Source organism: Saccostrea echinata, unplaced genomic scaffold (genome assembly GCF_033153115.1).
Source record: "Saccostrea echinata isolate AGI-Se365-2 ecotype Australia unplaced genomic scaffold, CSIRO_AGI_Sech_v1 ptg000015l, whole genome shotgun sequence".
NCBI classification, from domain to species: domain Eukaryota; kingdom Metazoa; phylum Mollusca; class Bivalvia; order Ostreida; family Ostreidae; genus Saccostrea; species Saccostrea echinata.
This window is the reverse complement of record NW_026889764.1, coordinates 11,015,265-11,038,193: the sequence shown is the minus strand read 5'-3', so window position 1 is coordinate 11,038,193 and position 22,929 is coordinate 11,015,265. Positions and strand designations below refer to the sequence as shown.

Sequence of the window (22,929 nt, the reverse complement as noted above, 5' to 3'; positions counted from 1 at the left end):
TTTGTTTTTTACTACAGTGGTGTATTATACTCAAGTGACCATTTGAACATATTTTATTGTTTAGATATTACAACAAAAGGATCGGTCACAAGTTCATAAAACTTAGAACGTCCTCTCCTTTATAACAATTCATCACACAAAATAATGTTAAAAATTAAACTACACTGGAACCAAAGGTCAATATGATTATCAGCTTACATAGGCTATGCATGTTCAAAATTGATTTGATGTAGTATGTACAAATGAATCTAAATATATAAATTCAAAAACGACCAGATATCTTAATAAACAATTGCACATTTAAATATAAGTGACCGTTATGGCCCTTGGGCCTATTGTTAATAAATATTTAACACTTTAATGATGAATACATTTGAGTTTTATTTAGAACATTCAATCAGAAAATAGAATTATTAATAAAATGTCAGTTATCAACAGGACAAGACATCCATTACCTGGATGTCCATTGATTCCAGACCATAACACAAAGTTCATCTTGGTGGGAAAAGGGGGTTTTTGCATTACTTAGAGAATGTGGCCTAAATTCGGTCCTACATCAAAATCTTGTAAAGATACCGAAGTCTAATTTTAAAAGTAATTTTTGAGAACAAGAATTCTTCACATTGTTGAGCTCAACAATTGAATTGATGCGCGCTCAAGTGAATTTATGAGATCAATAATTGAAATAAAATGCGCGCATCTAATCAATCAGTGGTTTCATTGCGAACATCACATCATTTGACTCATGTATATTGTGGACAGAGAGCAGAAATTGAAAGTTTTCGTTTCTAAATCTCCTAGTTACACCTTTTTCTAAAGAGTCAATTGAAATGAAACCACTCACCTTTTCTACAAATAGATATTTTAAGAATCCGGAAATGAGATGAACAGGTTAGATTCTATATCCTATAACATCACGTGATATTGATCAAGTCACATGAATTAAACATGGCGCGCAACATCGTAACAGTAACTTTCATTTTGTGTTTGATATTATTTTCAGCATTGTCAGTGAGATATGAGCCGAACTGGGACTCTCTAGATTCCCGTCCATTACCTCCCTGGTACGATGCAGCAAAAGTTGGGATATTTATTCACTGGGGAGTGTTTTCTGTGCCGAGTTTTGAGTCGGAGTGGTTCTGGTGGGACTGGGAAGGGGTGAAAACCAACAGTGCAGTAGAATTTATGAAAGCGAACTACCCTCCCGATTTCACTTATGCAGATTTTGCTAAAGATTTTAGAGCTGAATTCTTTAATGCCTCAGAATGGGCAGAGATTTTCCAAGCTTCTGGGGCACAGTAAGGAATTTGCTTAATGTATTAGTTTAAATTTATAGATACAACTAACTTACTTATAAAGATGCACACAGACTTAATCCTTTGTATTTGTAAGCATGTTAAAAACATTTTTTGTTAAAATAGTTTATCCAATTTTTAACAGTGAAATACTGTAATTTATTTATTCAATAAAAGTGATATGTTGTCACAGTGAAAAATAATATCATAGTGATATTCTGTCCCAGTGTGACAGAATATCAGAAGTGCAACAAAACACTTGATTTTTTTTCCCTTCAGGAAGAATGTTGTGAAAACTACTCCCTGGCCTGTTATAAAATAGAGAGAGTAAATAAACTATCCTGACAGATTAAAATTGCCAAAGTTTCCCCAAATATGTTGTAAGACTAAGAAATCCATGTTTACAATGTTTTCAATCTTGCTATCTCTTAGCTATGACGTCTCAAACACTTAACTATGACGTCACAGCCTATGACAGTGTGTTATAAAAAGACAGAGGCAAATGGAAAATCACAGAAAATGTAATAAACAGAAAATTCCATATTTTGTAGTTGAATATGGAATTTATTTCACATGTGAGAGAGGATTTTTTGATGTTTTCACTAGTGCTCCTACAAAACATTGAATAGTATCCTTTATATCTACACAAAACAAACAACTACCTCAACTTACATGACGTAAGAATGTAAAGGATATATAATCCTTTTACTTGTAATATGGATGTGTTTATGATTTTAACTTGCAGGAAATTATGATAGGATATATATATATATATATATATATATATATATATATATATATATATATATATATATATATATATATATATATATATATATATATATACATGTACAGTACAGGCCACGAGTTTTCCCCGTCGCACGGTGGAAAACACACCGTGTGAAATGGTCTGTGTTACACCGTGTACACGGTGTAGCACGGTGTGTGTGGATTTGAAATACACAGGTAGGCACACTGTGCCGCACCGTGTCTAGAAAAATCCCAGCTAATGCTCCGTGCCGCATCGTGCCCAGAAAATTCCCTCCGTGTCGCACCGTGTCCATAACATTATAGAGATAATCTTTTGGTTCTGATAAAAACTTTAAAATTTAAAAACAATTAATCACTTTGATTTATATGTATAATTATCGTTTTAAAATCTAGAAGACATTGACTGTGCTATGAATCGTACTAATGACACATGTAGTAGGATTAATTAAATATCGGTAGCAGAAAATTTAAATGGTATTTAATTTTAGTAAAGTTATTTAGTTACTTTTAAAATTATAATTTGGATTGAAATTTTTAATGTCCGAAGAATTTAATTCCATGTGCTCATGCAACGAAGAAAGACTAAATAGCATGATCCATCGATCTGCATTACATGTAGTATACGATCCGAGCTGCAGTTGTTTTAGTACACAATCAAAGCATTAATTAATTTTATACTCCTGAGTAGAGCACATTTATGTTGTTAATCTTATATCATTCTGAATTTATAAGCGAGAATCGACAGCAAAAATACGAAATCCCTGTGTACAATAATATGCGTATTTCTTGTAACAGATTTTCATAAACTAGTATTTTGAAAATCCTTTCAGTGTGAGTATGTAATAAATTTGTCTTTAATTGAAAAGTGTTGAAAGAAATAATGTCAGAGAGAGAGAGAGAGAGAGACCCTTTCGCATAAATCTGTAAAAAAATAATAAATAAATTTCGTTTTATAATGTCCAAGAGTATTTCTCGTAACAGACGATTGTCTTTATCTTTTCATAAACTAGTATTTATGCTTTTAGAATCCTTTCAGTGTAAGTATTTAATAAGTTTTTATTTGAATGAAAAGTGTGCAAAGAAACAATGTCAGAGAGAGAGAGACTGAGATTCTTTTAAATTTAATTCATCGTTTTATTTACATTACCAAAGTCACAATTAACCATTCTATAAATTATACTATTTAAATTCCATAACTTCGTTTCATATTCAACTCAATTACATGTACAACATGTGTTCAATCATTTTGTTCTCCGTAACACACGAAATCCTCGTGCTCTACCTGTCAATCAAAATCTCACAGGTACAACGCTAGGTGGCCCTGAAAGTTTGTTTACGCGGAAAGTAATTCTCTTGTGATTTGAAACATTCTTATGGTCAGTTCCGAGTTTACACCTTTCTTTAAAATATATTGGGGCACAGCCGGAGGGCCGGGGCGCTGTGTGTTTATCACACCTTTCAAATTCTTTCGTCCTGACCATATCATGTGTATAACACACTCAAGTGACTTCCAGTCGAATTCATCTACCAGGTTACACCACCAGTCCACCACACGTGTACTTTGACTTGTCAAGATTTTAATCTTACTTGTAAATTGTCCTTTTTCAGACACATATAAATAGATTATGACTGTTTTGTTTCACAGTAATGTAACATATAAATCCATAGACTTTCGATTAATTTTTAATTAGCTGAATCATATCACTTTCGAGAAGCGAGATTGGGGGGGAGTAGCAAACATAATGCATGTAGCTTGAAAGAGGCTAGTTGGTTTTTTCTCTTCCTTAACATGATAATACTTTGACCAGGAGAAGCTTTGTTCTATACATCCCCGCTCTACATTCGCTAACTGTTTTGTTTTTTCTTAAACCGTACGACACATTTTTCATAAAATAATCTCAGAATAAGGTAATATTTGTACAGTAGTTGAAAAGCAGATTTGAGTTACCAAAAGTCGGCTTTTTGTGTGTTTGTGATATTTATCTCCATATTTTACATGATTACAGATTGTAATAATCCTTAATCGAAAGTATAATTCGCGAGTAATAATCAGAGAGCAGAGTTCATGTGTGTGTATCTGACACGTTTTTTGATTTTATTTATTTAGATGCATATTTTTTTCTTGAATTCTTTTTACGTAGAAAATGATTTATAAAATAAACCATGCATACGGTTTGGAGATCTGGATTGTGGTATAAGCTATTTAAGAGTGGGGTTAGTGGAAAATGTTTTAACTACATCAAAAATATGTATATAGGAATTAAATCTATGATAAATCTGAATGGCACAATCACAGATTATTTTAACTGTAATGTTGGTGTTCGCCAAGGTGAAAATCTATCGCCTTTTTTATTTTCCTTATATATTAATGACCTGGAAGAGTTTCTCTCGGACAGAAATATTATTGGTTTACAAAGCATAACTGACGCTATTGAAGAAGAATTATATGTGTATCTTAAGCTTTTCATTTTGTTATATGCAGACGATACTGTTATCTTGGCTGAAACAGATGTAGATCTGCAAAAGGCTTTGGATGATTTTTATTTGTATTGTTCACAATGGAAACTTAATGTTAATGTTAGTAAGACAGAAATTCTAGTGTTTTCTAAAGGACCAATGTCAAAAAAGGTATTTTATTATAATAATAATGCAATTGAAAATGTAAAAGAATTCAAGTATCTTGGGATAATATATTCACGCTCAGGTTCATTTTGTAAGGCCAAAAAACATTTATGTGAACAAGCACAGAAAGCAATGTATGGTGTTATAAGGAAGATAAGACAATTTAACTTACCAATTGAATGTCAGTTAGATCTTTTTGATAAAGTTGTTGTTCCAATTTTGACTTATGGCTGTGAAATTTGGGGTTATGAAAATCTCGACATCATTGAACGTGTACATTTAAAATTTTTAAAACATATTTTCCATTTAAAGAGTAGTACGCCCTCGTATATGGTGTATGGGGAGACTGGGCGATTCCCATTGTATATTAATATTTATACAAGAATGATCTCCTACTGGTTAAAATTACTTACCCCGAATTCTTTAGAAAACAAAATAGTTTGTGTTTTGTATAAATATCTATGTTCTCAATATTTTCAAGGAGGTCCAAAAAACCTATGGGTAGATTTCATTTATAAAATTTTAACCTCTTGTGGGTTCTCCAACATTTGGTATGAACAAAGTCCCATTGACAGGAATTGGGTACTTGCAGCAGTGAAGCAAAGATTAAGCGACCAATTTATTCAAAAATGGCATAGTGATATAAATAATTCATCAAAAGGTCAAATTTACAAAATTTTTAAGAGTGATTTTGGATTTGAAAAATATCTAAGTATTTTACCTAGTAAACTCCAAAAAATACTAATAAAATTTAGAACTTCAAACCACCACTTCCCAATTGAAACTGGTAGATGGTTAAATATTCCACTGGATGAAAGAATTTGTAAATTGTGTAATACAGGGCAAATAGCAGACGAATATCATTTCATCCTAGAATGTAAAACATTGAACAGCATCAGAAAGAATCTTTTACATCCCAGATTTTGTAAAACGCCGAATACACTTAAGTTTTCTGAAATTATGTCAACGACAAACTTAAAAACTTTAAAAAAACCTTTGTATATTTATATCTAAAATAAACGACACCGTCTGTCCTCCATAATTTAAATGTTATCATACCATTTTTTTTTCTTCTTTTCTTCTTTCATTGTATGTTTATTGCTATACTATGTACATATGTATATGCCCCTCATTTATGCTATTGTATCATAATTATATTTATTATTTTTGTCACAATTATGACGACTAATTTATTGTACCTCATGTACCACTGATGTTGGTGTGAGTGAATAAAATGAAATGAAATGATAAATACCACATATGAATGCATACATACGGTAAAAGAGATCTTGTTACGGAAATGACTAATTTAAATGAACGCAGTTATAATCGAGAGAAAAGACAACCAGGTAATTAATTTACGAAAGTGTATTCCTTCGTAGTATAATAATAGTCTGACTATTGAACAGTCATATTTTTTCTCTCGTATAGTTAGGTTTTTGAAACGTGACTTACATGGATGTACGTACACATTTTGAAGAGTTTGTATTTTGCTGGACAAGAGCACGTGTATCTTAGATTTTGTGGCATCCTATTTGTTCAAACATCTGTATATCGGTAAAGAAGTAGTAATATTTAAGAAAAAAGTGAAAAAAAATCTGATTTTAAAGGAAATTGATATAACTGATTAAATAAAGAAATGAAAAGTTTTTATTATAAGTTCTGCGTGATATCGTAATGGGGCACTGTGATACACCGCGCGTACACACCGTGTTACACGGTGCGCAGACACCCTAACTTCAAAGACGCCGACATTGATCGAGGTCCACGCTAAAGCGTGGACTTTCGGTTTACGGGGCCCCGTGTTTTTCGGGGAAAACTCGTGGCCTGTACTGTATATATCTATATATATATATATATATATATATATATATATATATATATATATATATATATATATATATATATATATATATATATACATATATATATATATATATAAACTTATTTACTTGGAAATGTATGTATTTTTCTAATCATGACAAAAGGCATGGAAATATCTACGTATTTAAATACAGACATGAATTGATTTTATGATCAATTTGCTTAGCAGTGAAAGGAGAATAATCTCTCAAAAACAATGCTATCCAAAGATCAAATTCAATGTTTGTAAGCATTGCAATGACACATGCCACTAAATCAATGATATATAACAATTTTATCAATAGAAATATGTAGAAAGTTGTAAGCTTTATTAACTTTGTATTAAAGGTGCTTGACAGAGAGAGAAACATTTTAAGCTGTATGTGGCTTATTTCATTTAAGCAACAACAACAACAAAAAACAAAAGATAACAATTATTTAATAAATACAAAAGTGATAGGCTTCAGACAAGGTGAATCAGACTGAGTTTGATTTTGCAAAGTTGGCAGAAAATATATTTGCTGCATTGTAGTTTGAGCAATGCACATGAATTTTTCCATAAAGGCATAGTCCATTGTAATTTGCTAACACAGAGTTGCAAACTTGCAATAAAGTGCACATCTACTAGTAGTCCATTGTCTATTGTAGTCAATATTATTTGCCCTTCAGACAACAAGTTCAGTGCATAATGATTGACATACATATATTTTAAAACATTTCAGATATGTTGTTTTAACGAGCAAACACCATGAAGGATACACTAATTGGCCATCTGTGTTCTCATTTAACTGGAACTCCAAAGACGTGGGACCAGCCAGAGATCTTGTGGGTAATGGAAGTTACATGTATCAAAAAATTCAATGACAGAAAACTGTTTTGGTTTTGACTATTTTATAGTACACTAAATGAATAATATGCTTGCATGTTTTTTCCTACTAATAACATGTATATGTAAATTTTAAGAATATGTTTGAAGTTGAACATGGATTTCACCAAATTAAGTAGTTTTACAGTGTTTAACTTATTGAAATACATAAAAAATCTGAGAAACCTTGAATGTCCATGTGCTTATCTTTAGCAAACAAATAATTCAAAAAAAAAAAAATAAAAATGAAAAAAAAGTATACATTTGCGTATTTATGGCTTTTAAAGGAGAGCTAGCTACAGCCATCAGAAATCAAACTGATATGTTTTTTGGACTGTATCATTCTCTGTTTGAATGGTTCCATCCTCAGTATCTACAGGACAAAGCCAACAAATGGCAGACTCAGAAATTTGTGGAGGTACGATTCAATAGGCATGAAAAAGATATTGAAGTATATATGTCCTGCTTTATGTTATCATTGATTCTGTTGTAAACTTAACACCCAGTACTTTTAAGGATTTGAAATGTAAAATATATACAGACAAACCTTGTTATCTCAAACTCAATGGGACCAAGAAGAAACTTTGAGATATTTGAGGATTAGAGATATCCAGGGTAGAATATTTAAAGAATGAAGGGTTGGGACTTTCAAGATATCACCGTTGAAGATATCAAAATTAAACTTCAAGATATCAGAGGATTTGAGATATCCAGGGTAGAATACTTAAAGAATGAAGGGTTGGGACTTTCAAGATATCACTGTTCAAGATATCAAAATTAAACTTCAAGATATAAGAGGATTAGAGATATCCAGGGTAGAATACTTAAAGAATGAAAGGTTGGGACTTTCAAGATATCACTGTTCAAGATATCAAAATTAAACTTCAAGATATCAGAGGATTAGAGATATCCAGGGTAGAATACTTTAAGAATGAAGGGTTGGGACTTTCAATATATCACTGTTCAAGATATCAGAGTTAAACTGTAAATACAAATTTGTAAGTTTTGTGCAAAAGCTTTAAAACTCACTTTTTATCGAACATTTTGAATGATTTTTTTTAGAGTAAAACAATGCTGGAGCTGTATGAGATTGTGAACCGGTACAAACCAGATGTGATCTGGTCTGACGGGGATTGGGAAGCACCAGACACTTACTGGAACTCGACAAACTTCATAGCCTGGCTGTACAATGATAGGTTAGAATAATCCTAGGTCAAAATTCTGTCGCTCATGAAGTTAGCTTTTTTCCTGTGAAAGTTTGCTCTTTTTTCACCATTTTATTCAAAGGTGGAAAGATTAAGATTTTTTTTGTTTTGCAAGGAAAACTTATATCAAATAGAAATTTTATGGTTTCAGATACACAATTTTATTAATAAATTGAAGAAAAAAAATATATATATTTTAAATATATTACAAATTTTGTGCACAGGAAAAGAAATAAACTTATTATATTGGTTGATTATTTTAAGGCTGGATTCAAAGACGAAATGATCAAAATTTTAACTTACTTAAAATAGAAATGTTATGAAGCTTAAATTACTGTGGTTTTGTAATAAAAGTTCAGTACTGAACCTCCGAGTTATTAATGTTAATCATGTACATGTATACAATAAAATCACTTTAGAACTTTTTTTGCAGTCCTGTCAAAGAGAACGTTGTGACCAATGATCGATGGGGCCAAGGGGTTATGTGCAAGCATGGAGGATTTCTTACCTGTTCTGACAGGTATAACCCAGGTGAGAAATATTTGATAAATATAATGTGTGTGAGATTTAGCTGACTTAGTTCCAGCTTCACATATACTTCCTATTCAAGAAAATTAATAACATTTTTAGACGGTGGCTATTTATAGCCACAGGCTATTGCTGCTGCTTTTGGGCTATATATATAAATAACAACTGTGTAAAATCAAGGGGACCCTAGTGGCGATTTTTGCAGAGTCAGAATAATGAAAATAGGGTTGATTCAATGTTTGAAAATAAAATGCACATAGTTAACAAATACTCTCAAGTTATTTCAAAGACATTTTGTTGATGGGCACAAAGCTTAATTCCTGATATTTGCCGTTATCGATATTTCTCGCAACATGAATATTCATTAAATTACGCTGACCTACAACTAATTCGTACACAGACTGACTCGTATATTCGTATGCAAACTACAGAAATCACACGGCTTTTTTTAACCTTGTGTTAATGTAAAATTTAAATAATATTTATTAATAGTCAGAATATTTAAGGGAAAAATATTTGTCTAATGAGAATAATGGTTTCACATTTTAACTTTGAAATCAAATAATTAAAATTGCTAAACACATGCACGGTGGTTTCTTAGTTACATGTATGCGACAAACGGTAATTACGAGACGTTCCCAATTCGATACTCCCTAATTATGAGATACTCCATGCTAGGAAAGCGTCGATCTCCAGATTTCTCCAATTCCAAAAGTACAATATGATTCGAGGACTGCACATCCTTGTTTCGGAATTGCGTGTTTTATAAATGTTTTATTTGAGACATTTTGTGTTTTTTTTATACAATAAAACTTTAAGAGTTAACTGTAATTTTACAATGTCTTTTGATTGTGTGAATTTCTAATATCTGTTGACGATAATATATTAGAAATATTATATATATTTTGGAAAGAAAAACAAAGATCACGACATCTTATCGATAGTCAGTTGATAAAAGAGTTGTTGGAGCAGATACGATGCCATAAAATTTGCAAAGTTTATTACGATTCTATCTAAAATAAAATAATAATAAGCCATTGCCTAATTATCTCGGACACAAAAACTACTGAACAAATGCTAATTTATCAAAGTTATAATTAAAAAGACTGTGACGGACAAAAGTTAACAATATAGTTCATTTGTATTTGAAAATTCTATCGTGCCTCGAATAAAATTTACCCTTTAAAAAGTGTAAGAAAAAAGGGACTAAAATACTCTTGCATGAAATATTAGGATTTTCTTGCGAATTCAGTGGGCTTAATTTAGGTCAGTCTTCTGCGTTTGTTCACAAATTAAGTTTCATATTGCGCAATGACTAGCAGCAATAAGCAGGGTCAGTGCATATTAAGATTACATATGAGAAATAGCATCGTCACAAACCACGGCCAAAATATAAGATCTTCTCCCATTCTGAAGAGAGCTATATGTGGACTCCGAACTTTGGCTTGAGACGATGGAGAAATAGGGGCTGACAAATATTTTGTTTTTCTGTTCTTCTTTTTTTTTCTTTTTGAACAGTATATATCAAACAAAGAAGTAAGACTTCTGTACAATTCCTGAAGTCTCTCAAGCTTTTAGAAATAAGTTAATTACAGCCAGGGAATTTGGCAAAGATGGGAATCCAAGGATAAAGTCTATTTCATTATCTTTCAGCATATGATTTATGTCGCACAGTCTACAGTACATGGCCAAAAGTGATTCATCATTTCCCTTTTTACAATATACTTTATGAAAAGTAAGTTTTTGTTAAAAAATATTGTGGGTTCAATTCTACTTAAAATTTCAAAAACTTTACCTATAAGTTACAAAAAATTGTTCATATATTTTTTTTGAGGGGCGGGTGTTGCAAAATTTGATTATTGATCACTGAGTAAAGATTTGAAATTATAAAGTCAAGATTTCTAACTTCAAAACACCACGATTTCATTACACATTTTTTTAAAACATGCATCTTAGAATGAAAATGTTCAGTCACTACATGAGCATATTAGGAACCTTGATTCCCTTATGATTTAACATTTAGGGTAAACTGCCTTTGACACCTTTCAAGCATTAATTTGGGGGGGGGGGGGTTAATACTAAAGCATCCCAAAATCCATTATTTGAATATATAATTTCAATCTGTCCATCATCCTTAAATATGTTTTCATTTTTAAATTTGCAATTATGACTGCACACCACAATAGTACATATAGGAAAAAAACCTGAAATGGTCGAAGTTTCGTTTCTGGCATTTCAGGATAGTTTTTTTTTTTATTCAATCCTTATTTTATAATACCTAATGTAGAAAATTTCATGCAATACATTAACAAATCCAATTAATACATGTCCTCATTATACTACGGAAATATAAATTTACTTATTAAAAAACTTATCGTGAAAAATTGCAATAAACTTTCATAATTTCCATCATATCATTTTACAGATTCTTATAATATTTTATCTCATTCAATGCCAGTCACCGTGTGGCGCAGTGGTTAGCGTTTGCTCTAGAGTCAGGAACATGAAGGAGTCGATCCTTACGTAGCGGGTTCGAATCCCAATGCGGGACGTGGAGACAGTTAAACCGAGGTCCCGTGTCGCAGTAAGTGGTGATCAGAAAAAGATCCCTCACTACTCAATGGCCTGGAGATAGATCTAAATTTGCAGCCCACCAACGGCAATAATGATGTCTCAATATGAGTGAGAAATTCTCGAGAGGGCCTTTAAACAAACAAAATCATTCATGCCACTGTCTATCAGTACTTACAGTACTAGTATTTTGATTAGTTTTCTTGTTGCTTAGAACCTTATTTTCATACATACAGGGAAGTTGCAAAAGAGAAAGTGGGAAAATGCCATGACAATTGACAAGCAGTCCTGGGGTTACCGTAGAAATACAAAGCTGTCTGAATTTCTGACCACTGATGAGCTCATCGGAACACTTGTGGAAACAGTCAGGTAAATCACTCATAGGCAGATTTCTTTAGCAGAATTCTGTGTGATATCCTTATTGGCACCTTATTTTCTTTTCCATTTTACCGATCTAGATCATACTTAAATTAACAAAAAGTGTTTGCTATGTGAATAAGTTGTTTTCATTAACCTTGAGGTTAGTCTTGAAGATGAAGGTTAAGCAAACATCTGTGTAAAATGGTGAACACTGACACGAAACTTTGTTCCTCTCCAAGTACAAGCCCCTTTTATCCTAATGTTCTTTACTAAAAGATGGTCACAATTTCAATGAAATCAACTTTGCCATGTTAAGCAGTTTATATTTGATTTTCAGCTGTGGGGGAAACATTCTGGTTAATGTGGGTCCCACCAGTGACGGTAAGATTATCCCTGTGTTCGAGGAGAGGCTGAGGGAAATGGGACAGTGGTTGAAGATCAACTCTGAGGCTATTTATGGATCTCACCCCTGGACCTATCAGAATGATACCATCACCCCTAATGTCTGGTACAGTTATTATCATTGCTTGATAATTGCATGCACAATTTCATTAAACAGACTTTCTTTATACATATGTATGCTAGATTATGTACTTGTATATAAGTAGATACTAACATTATTGCATGTAAAATCTGTGTGCATGTGCATTTTGCTTCATTTGAAATTAAACATGTTTTTTTTTTTTGTTTTTTTTGTTTTTTTTGATTTATTAACTTTTGTATGTGTGGTACAGTATACACTTATTTCATGACTACGAGGGGAACAGTCAAACTGTTGTCCCGAGGTAATGGGGAAGACCTGGGAAACTGTTGCCCGAGGCCGAAGGCCGAGGGCAACAGTTTCCCAGGTCTTCCCCATTATCGAGGGACAACAGTTTGACTGTTCCCCTCGTAGTCATGAAATAAGTGTTTTATTACCTAACCTACTATATAATTTCTTAAAGTAATGATATCGACATAATAATCAATGGCCTTTAAAATACATCGACAAATGTTTGTACATGTATTATTTTTTAAAAACAAACTATTAATCAAATTCTCACACCGATTGGTGTTCAGAAAAATTAATGGATGTGATATTATCATGCACTAATAAATTGAAAAAAAAACATGTAGTAAACAACATAATGATGTCTTGAAGATTTGAATATTACACGTGTATGGCAAAGAACTATACTGAGTGAAAGGGGCCTACATTTTTCCCAAATTACCCTCAGAAAAGGTGTTCATGGCCTCTTCTTCGAAATGATATTAAATTGATTAAATATCAGGATTACTTTTCAGATGATAATTTCAAATTGAATGAAAATGCTTTAATTAATACATAATTCAATATTAAAGCTGTAAAGTATGGGGAATTAATTATGACGTCATAATGGAACAGTTCAGCCATGCAACAGTTCATTCTGTGACCAGGTAAACAGTTTTGACTGTTTCATGACTTGCAAAAACATTAAAAAGAATCAGGAAACAGTTCAAAATGCCTAATTACAATTTATATAGTAGGTTAGGTAATAATGAAAACTGTCTAATCTGATACCTTTGTAATCCATTTCACTGTGAATTCCAACATTCACCTTCATTCCCATTTTACTATTTTCAATGGGTTTTTTTTACACTGTGTAATCTGACATCCTGTCTATTCCAACACAAAATTCGTTTCCTTGTACATGTCAGATTAGACAGGTTTCACTGTGTTCTAAAATGGATTAAATACATTTTGAACCAGCTGCAGATTTTAATGAAAATTCTTAGTTTTGGCAAAAATTTTGTTAGAAAATATGTATTCTCTTGATGTTTTTTTTTCTTTTTGTTCTCAATCATTTAAGTTCTAAAAATTACACAACAAATTCAAAATTCTAAACCAGATTTTGTATCCACTACTGAAAACAATTTTTTTTCATTCTTAAGCTGGTGATGGGAGATCTTTTTCCTCAAACAGGTATACAGCTGTAAAAATCAGCATGGAGCAAATGTTGTACGCAATATTTCTAGACTGGCCCACCAATAAAACAGTTCATCTTGGAATTCCTAAAACAGCAGAGTGGACCACTGTATATCTAGTGGGTCATGAAGACAAGCCTGTGAACTTTACAACCTTACACCCACAGGGGGTCCTTCTAGAGATCCCTCAAATTCCTACTGAGGAATTACCCTGTCAGTGGGCATGGACATTTGTGTTTCAGGGAGTGCTACAATGATCCTGTGACCAAAAAAAAAAAAATGATGGCAGTTTCTTTTCATGGAAATGTCTTGTTTTGTTCAGAATATCTCAGAGTGCTTGGTGCTTTCTTCATGTTTATTACATATTATTTTACTATTGTATACCTGAATACTCTTTTCTGTATACTAAAGTATTGTATTGATTTTTCTTTGCATCTTACATTATCCATTTTCTTTCATGCATTGTTTTATCAATTAATTTTAATAATTTATAATCAATATTAACTTGTGTTTAAGTGCTCGTCAATTAACTTGTTATCTTTGTTAATGCAATGGCAAAAAGTTTCTATGTTTGGTCATATTTATAATATACCATACTGAGTAAAAAAACAAATGAATATTGTTAGAGAAATTATCAAATTTGTCATGACATACTAACTTTTTTTTCATGATCGTCCATATTTACATATTTACATTTTCTGGTACATGACAGGTACACCAAACTTACGATAAGCACCACTACTGCTATCTATGCCATTGTTCTTGACTGGCCAACCAATGGCACACTCCGGCTCGGGGCACCAAAGTTAGACAACACAGGGGTCATTTACCTGCTGGGTTATCAACAGCAGGTTAAATTCAAGCCAGAGGCCCAAGGAGGGATAACCATTCAACTTCCTGTGTTTGCTGATGGGAAAATGCCCTGCAAGTATGCCTGGGCTTTCAGAATGCTGGGGGTTCAGAATTAGAAATCCACTAATATCTAGGATTAAATATTCTATTTATAAAGAAATCCTTGTATATGTGATAACACTATTATTTACCTAAGTATGATACATTTGTTTTGATGTTTTCCTATCTTTATAATATATTTGAGTAAAAAAAAAGTATTTTCTGTTTGATGAGGTGTTATAGCCTGAGGGTCTAAATGTACCTTTCCTTTGGTAACTGTATTTTTCTGTTATGAATTTATACATATATGTAAATGTATTAATACATATCTTAATATCCAATACATTCAAATGCCTTCTTATTGTTATATATACATGTGTGGACATTTCAGTACTTAAAATTATGTTGTGCAATATTTAATATAAATCACAATATTTTTAAATATGGAGTTGTAGAATATTTATAAATATGGAGTTATCTCTGAGAAAAAATCTCAGATGGACAAATAACTCCATAAAATACATTCCAGACATATTTGATACAATTTTCAATGTTTATTTTTCTTATATGTATACATACTTGTAAGTATTAATATACACTTTAATTAAATATTTTGTTGTGTTATGAATTAAAGTAAATAATACATGTACATGTACGTTTATTCTGGTTGTGAGGTATTGCTGCATGTAATGTATAGTTTTCGGAAATTAGCAAATGCTAACTTTAAAAAAAAAATGTTTTATTTTTTATTGAATGCAAAGAACTATTTCTCTCTTAGCAGTTAGTTGATGATGCATAAAATTGCAGCATACTTTACCCTTAATTTGTGAAATAGGTTCATTTTTTGCTTATTTATTTGCCTCCAACAATGTGATAATTTATTATCCCTAATGACAATTATTATCAATAGACTGTGATGTTTTGTATTTACAGTTCAGTGCATTTTTAGCTTTGTATAGCAATATTATACCTGTCATTATTGAAACATAAATTTGCTATTTCTTAGCCACAGATAGCTTTTCAATGTTTAATTTAAGTAAAGTTATACATTTATGTACAAATATTGTTTTATGCACATTGATACTGAATGTAATAATATGCTTTATAAGACTCTAAGTAAATATATTTAGCAAAATTGTCAAGTTTTTAATTGTCAAATTTATTACTCATTGGCTTCCTTGAGAGAATTCCTTTTTCTGAATCTCTCCACTTCCGTTTTGACCTCGCTTTTGCTGAGTTGGTCCTCTTCTTTTTTCATCAGCATATCTTTTGCTTGTCCAATGTAATATTTAAACATGGTGAGGATTTTCGTCCCTATCGATGAATTATCTCCATTTACATCATAGTTAATGTCTTTTCCTTGCTCATGTCTCTCTATTTGCTCTCTTCCATCAAAATCATCCAACTTCAAACGTTCATTTTTCTTGATGTTTCCGGTATTTTTAAGCAGACTTCTATATTTTCCTGCAGTGTGTGAATCCCGTTTAGAGGCATGTTTGTTTTGATCCCAATGATAATAGACGAAGACAAGAAATGTTATAATAAGGGGAAGATATATCAAACAAGATTGTCGACATCTGAAAGAACGAAAAATCCTTATGTAAGAATAGGCTGAAAATTGAAGCGAACCTTTGTCAATGATTCTCCGAAACTTGTGCGCAAATGGTCCAGATACAAATATGTAGGTGTATCATGTCTTAAATGCATGCCTATTGAAACACAATGCAAACTGTAAATTGTGGAGTACGTATTAAACCCTATGCAATGCAGTCACATGTAGAATATGATGGTAATCCACGCAGAGAAATTATAAACCGATTCCACAAACACGCGAGAGTAAGACAAAAAGCAAGAAAAGAGAGTTCAAATATCTACACATTTTTCCATTGTAGGTGAGGAAATGAAGAAAGTTCTTATTATTTTACAATGAAATAGAAACAACTTGTTTACCTGTTTCCCATTTTGGATCGTCTCTTGAGTAAGATAAATATTATACATGTATTTATATACTAGGGAAGATGGTCGTGAACTCGGTGTTGTCTAATGTTTATGCTACTACATATAACCGATGTGAATAATCAATTAGAAATTAGATAATTATGCATATCCTCAAGAAAAAATATATGTTAATGATTTACAAGTTACATTGTTGTTAGTACGTTGTTGTAAGGATAAACTACACAAAGTAAACCCGTGTGAGTAGAATTGTGAGCAAATGGAGAAAACATGGACCTCTAAAACATCAGAGGTGGGATCAGGTGCCATGGAGGAGTGAGCATCCCCTGTTGATCGGTCACACCCACTGTGTGCTCCTTGTCATAATCGGCTAAACGGAAAAAATAGTAGACAATTCAGCCTTATTATTTTTTTTTTATTAATTTGTATTATATTACAAAAATATTATAATAATACAGAATCTTTCTGTACTCTTTATACAGTGTATCACAAGATTTTTCAATCTTATAAAACTGTATTAAGATTGCAGCAATGCTGTGTTTCTTAAAGCTATATATGACGTATCTGAGCCAAAAAATAAAAACACGAGATTGAGTGTAGATAAACATGATATATTTTATTTACGTTCAAATTAAAATTTTCACCGATTTTGAACTTGAATAATCTCATGTTTCCATAGTCAAGTTGACTTTAAACTGTGTCTGTATTTAATTGCGGAGTCGGTAAATAAATCGGTTATATAATTATTGTTTTAAATTTCTAACATCTTTGAAACATGATTGATTTAGATTGTATAATTTACAGGAAAGTCCTATCTTTATATAAAGTAATAAAGCAGATAGAAAGATCTTTTTAATTTTAGTTAGTCTGAACTTATAAAAAAAAAAACGCCATATATGACCTTTTAAAAAAGAAGTCTTATAATTGAACTTTTATTTTCAACCAATCTACAGCAGGTTTATGTATTACAACTCTATTTTTCATTAAATTACCAGTTTTAAAAACCGTGTAGATGATACTAAATTCATTTTAAAAGTTAATAGATTTTCAGAATCGCAAAGTATTTCATATATCACAATTATTAACTCATTTTTTTTTGTATCAGAAGCTTGAGCAGACATGCAAAGTCTTCGCTGCTATTATTGTATAGCATTGTATAGGACTGAAAAAAATAAAAGAACTATTAATATTGTGTCCAGGCATTGCTGATATTATTTTGAACAACAACACTGTTAAGGACAGACGACACGTTTCTCGAAAATATATATATATTTTCCCAAAAATTTGTCATTGAAGTATAGCTAGCGCCACTTAAACAAGTTTCCGCACCAAAAATTGAGGTACCTTACCAGGCATTTTGGCAAGATAGCAGAGGGTGATATTTCTCATATAATCCTTATGGGTAATCTTTTGAATTGTCAATGTCAATGTGTAATTATTTTTTTTTTTAATATATTGAAAACAATTTAGAAATCACAAGAGAATGACAATTATGAATGAATTTTGATATAGTATCAATGTATACAATTTTGGAGGTACGTGTCGTCTGACCTTAAAAGGCAAGTTCAAATTTCTACGTTTACTATGGCATGTCAAACATTGCAATATTCTATCTTTTCTATTTGTGTTGTATAATTTTCCATTTAATATATTCTACAATTTTCCATCAGCATTGTATAATTTTCTATTTGTATTGTATAATTTTTATTTGTATTCTATAATTTTCCATTTGTATTCTATACTTTTGCAGTTGCATTGTCTACTTTTATTTTTATTCTATAATTTCGAATTTGTATTCTATAATTTTCCATTTGTACTGTATAATTTTCCATTTGTATTGTATAATTTTCCATTTGTATTGTATAATTATACAATACAAATTGAAAAGTAAACAATATCAAAATAAAATTATACAATACAAATGAGAAATTATACAATACATAAGGAAAATTATACAATACAAATGAGAAATTATACAATACAAATGAAAAATTATACAATACAAATTACAAAATATACAATATAAATGGAAAATTATACAATACAAATGGAAAATTATACAATACAAATAAAAATATTGCAATACAAATGAAAAAAAAATATACAATACAAATGGAAAATAAAACAAAAACAAAAAGAAATGGAAAATTATACAATACAAATGGATAAGATCGAATATTGCAACGATTGACATGATATAGTTTACCTATTATCTTATATATTAAAGGGTGTACAGAAGAGAACTTCAATGCAAAAGTAGCATATAATACAATACAAATCCTATCGCTTATACTGGCCTTTAGACGGCTGATGCTATCAGTGTAATTATTGGGAAAGATTATGTTATATTTAGAATACGAGTTTCCTACTGTATCGGAGATACAGGGCGGGGCTTAAGGTGAGAGCGATAGCTCGAGCCGGGCCCCGCCCTTTATCTCCGATACAGTAGGAAAGAGTATTCTAAATGACTTGTGACATGATCTTTCTTATGACCTCGCTAATTCACATGTGTATTTGGGTATATATCTCTCAACCAATCAGATGATTTTGCAGAAAGTTGATTTAGTATTCCATTTTTAGCAATCGCAACTGAAATGCCGAGTGAGGTGGACGTGCAGGTACATATATCTATCAATTTAAATAATTATAATTATGAGATGCATTATATATGATGTGTTTTCCCAAAATTTAAGTATGTATGGGACATCGATTTGAAAATTAGGATATCACATATACTTTTTCTAAACACAAGGTAACAAGTATTCAGTGATGTTTTTTAAGTATGTTTATCGAATATATTAGGTAGTATTAGAAAGTATGGTAAAAATACCAACAGGTAAAACAACATTTATAGCTCCTAATCTAGACTATATGTATTTTAAACTATAATACAGATTAAATCATCGCATTACCACGGAACGTTATTATAGAAATTCAGCTCAACCGAGCCATCAGCTGGAGTTAACGTTTATCTTTCATCCGTCTGCCGTGCGGCATCTGTAAACTTTCACATTTCAACGTCTTCAGTATCACGTGGTAAATTTCAACTAAACTTGGTGGAAATAAACTTTGGGTAACGGTAGTTCAGTTTTGTTCACATGAAGGGCCATATTCCTTTTCAAGGGGAGATGATGATTAGGAAATATTATATGACATGAGATCCAATCTAATTAAAGATATATTCTGCTGAGATGACTTGTATTTAACTTTTCAATTTTCGATGTATCCATTATTTGAAACAAAATAAGAAAGAGAAAAATGAAATATGGAGATATCGAACAGTATTCAAGCTCATTGTCCATTTAAACAATTATACAAATCGGGAGTAGAGCAAACACGGACGTCCAGAAAGATCAGAAGCGGGATCAGGTGCCACGGAGGAGTAAGCATCCCCTGTCGACCGGTCACACCTGCCGTGTTCTCTTTATTATGATCGGGTAAACGGAAAAATCTGCAGAAATTTCAGTGTGTAAATAACGGTCTAACAATTAGTATGAAAATCGTCAGTCAGCATTTGACCTTAAACATGACATATTGATTTCGCTAATAAGGTCATTGTATCGACCATGGAACTTGAGAAATGATGCCTTCAAACGAGACTGTTGATATCCTTGTTTCATTAACTTGTTCGTAAATAGCTTGCCTCGTTGAAAAAATTGATCGTACGTAGAGCATGCTCTTGTGTATTGAATCAACTGGGAGACATAAACTCCATATGCAGGTGATAAGGGTATATTGCTACATAAGTAAGGGAAGTTGACGATAGAATATTTGCAATCATCACGTTTATCATAAAATTTTGTTGTTAGGTTACAATTAACGTCTTTTCTAGTAAAACATTTAAACATGAAATAGATGTGTCAGACTCTGGTGTCTTTAATTTCAAGTTCGCTGGGACTCAGTATATCGAATCGACATATGATTGGAAGTAAATACTGTTCATTGATAAATCGTCGGCGATATCTAAATGTCAAGTTAAAGTCCACAGCAAAGTTAACGCTAATGGGCATATTTTTGAGATATAAGGTATTAAAAATATGTCGGGAAACCAGACTTCTTGGGATTTTTCATAGACATTGAATCAAAAAAATTCTTTCTCTGAAAACGCGTGATCTGGAATTAAACTTTTTTATTTGTCATGGATAAAACCAGAGGAGCTCCATGAAAATGGCCGACACTTCAGCACAATCAACAGAATACATCATTAAAATTAGATGATCCGAATCTGCTACCGCCTCTCAGACATGTTTGAGAAGCAGTAGCGAATTCAGAACATCTTATTTTAATTAGGTTGACATGAGATCAAAACCTTTTTAAGAACCACTGGGCCAGAAAAAGAGCATTACATGATAGTTTCTATGTTGACTTATCAAATCCCCTTTGCTGTAAGAGATCAAAGTTTAACATAAGAATATACAATAGGAAACCTGTAAATTAAATATTTTTTCTCAAGAACAACAGCACCACAATCAGTCATATAATATTGCAATCATCCTCGTGAAGTATAGATTTAAGTCCAAATAACGACCACTTGAGCTGAACTGGGGTGGGGGAAAAAGGGAGCTCAAAATTTCACATAGGAATAAATGAAAAAAAATCTTTTGAAATCGTCTCAGAAAGTGCCGAAAGACAATTCACTGTGGATTCCAATTTGCTGAAATTGTGGCCATAGGGAATATGGTGAGCGAGACCAGGAAGTCAAAGTTTGATAAAGCTATGCTAGTATGTAGAGAACAAGAGGCCCAAGGACCTTAACGGTCACCTGAGTACAATACAACAATTTAGAGGATCCATAGAGTATTAAAATGAAATGAAAGGTGAAGCTTTGATGCCCAAAAGCAAGAAAAATAGGGTGATCAGGATCAACAAAATAATTAGTCTACTATTCATTAACAGTTCATAAATTAGGTTCTAATCTGTTCCCCATCTATCACTATCACCATATAGTATATTAACAAACTATCAGTGCTTTTGTACTATTTTAATTCCTTGTTGTAATCTCTTAGATTGGCCTCTCTTGGTCTTTGATGAACATTTAATAAGACAAGTTATTTTTGTCTCATTTTTATTTATCTATTACTTACAAGTCCACATTATCATTAAAACTATGAAAATACTTTTTGTATTATACAATAAAAATTCTTGCATAATTCTCTTATTCTATTAATTTTTCAAGTACATTATTTACAATGATTAATTATCAAAAGTAAATGGCAAAGGGGAATAACTCCTCTCAGTAGAATGCAAATTAACTGAGCCCTGGCTAGGACTAGAACACTTGACCAAATGGTCCAGATGTTCAAAAATCTGGTAAAAATACCCTTCCTTATTACAACTTTTACACTTTTTGCCTCTGATATGCCCAAGTGCAGAGAAGATTTTTAAAGAAATAATGCATTTTCACGACAGATTCACTATATTATCAATAGAGCCCCCCCCCCCTTCACCACCGAGAAACACCAGAGCCTCTCACCCTGGGACCAGAAGTTTCAAGTTTGCTCATCATAAGTAATCACTTTGTTTAACTGCTTAACATAAAGGAGCAGACAGGATTATTTAATAGAATTAATGCATTTTTACTACATTATCAACAGCCCCACCCTTATACCAGCACATCTGACCCAGGGGTCATGCAATTCACTACTCTGGAAGAAGCACTCTTGCTCATCATAACGATATACTTAGCTTCTTTGCTTTTTAACCAGAAGCAGAAAAGAATATTTTCAAAGAAATTTTGATTTTTCACTATATAATCAATAGAGCCCCCCCCCCCACCTTTTGACCAGAACCCTTGACCCTGGGGCCATGAAATTCACAATTTTAGAAGAGGCATCCTTGCATATCATAACAATATACTTAGTTTGTTTAAATAGTACTCAGGGGCAGAGAAGAAGATTTTCAAAGAAATAATTCACCTTCACTGTAGGAGCTATATAGCCCCACCCTAGCACAAGAACCCCTGTACCTGGGGCCATGAATTTCACAATTTTGGAAGAGGTGTCCTTGCTTATCATAACAATTTACTTAGTTTGTTTAAATAATACCCAGAAGCAGAGAA

The 22,929-nt window shown here is 32.0% G+C and overlaps 1 protein-coding gene across 1 annotated transcript; it reads left to right on the top strand.

Annotated features, from left to right (window-relative positions):
• The first annotated feature begins 948 nt into the window (after nt 1-948).
• Nucleotides 949-16,013, top strand: LOC133187605 (alpha-L-fucosidase-like). The gene is made up of 9 exons (XM_061323025.1): nt 949-1,298; nt 7,274-7,380; nt 7,704-7,834; nt 8,479-8,612; nt 9,055-9,152; nt 11,957-12,089; nt 12,418-12,588; nt 14,023-14,277; nt 14,737-16,013. Exons 1-9 carry the CDS (start codon nt 949-951, stop codon nt 14,990-14,992), a joined length of 1,635 nt encoding a protein of 544 aa, XP_061179009.1. The 3' UTR covers nt 14,993-16,013.
• The last annotated feature ends 6,916 nt before the right edge of the window (nt 16,014-22,929 follow it).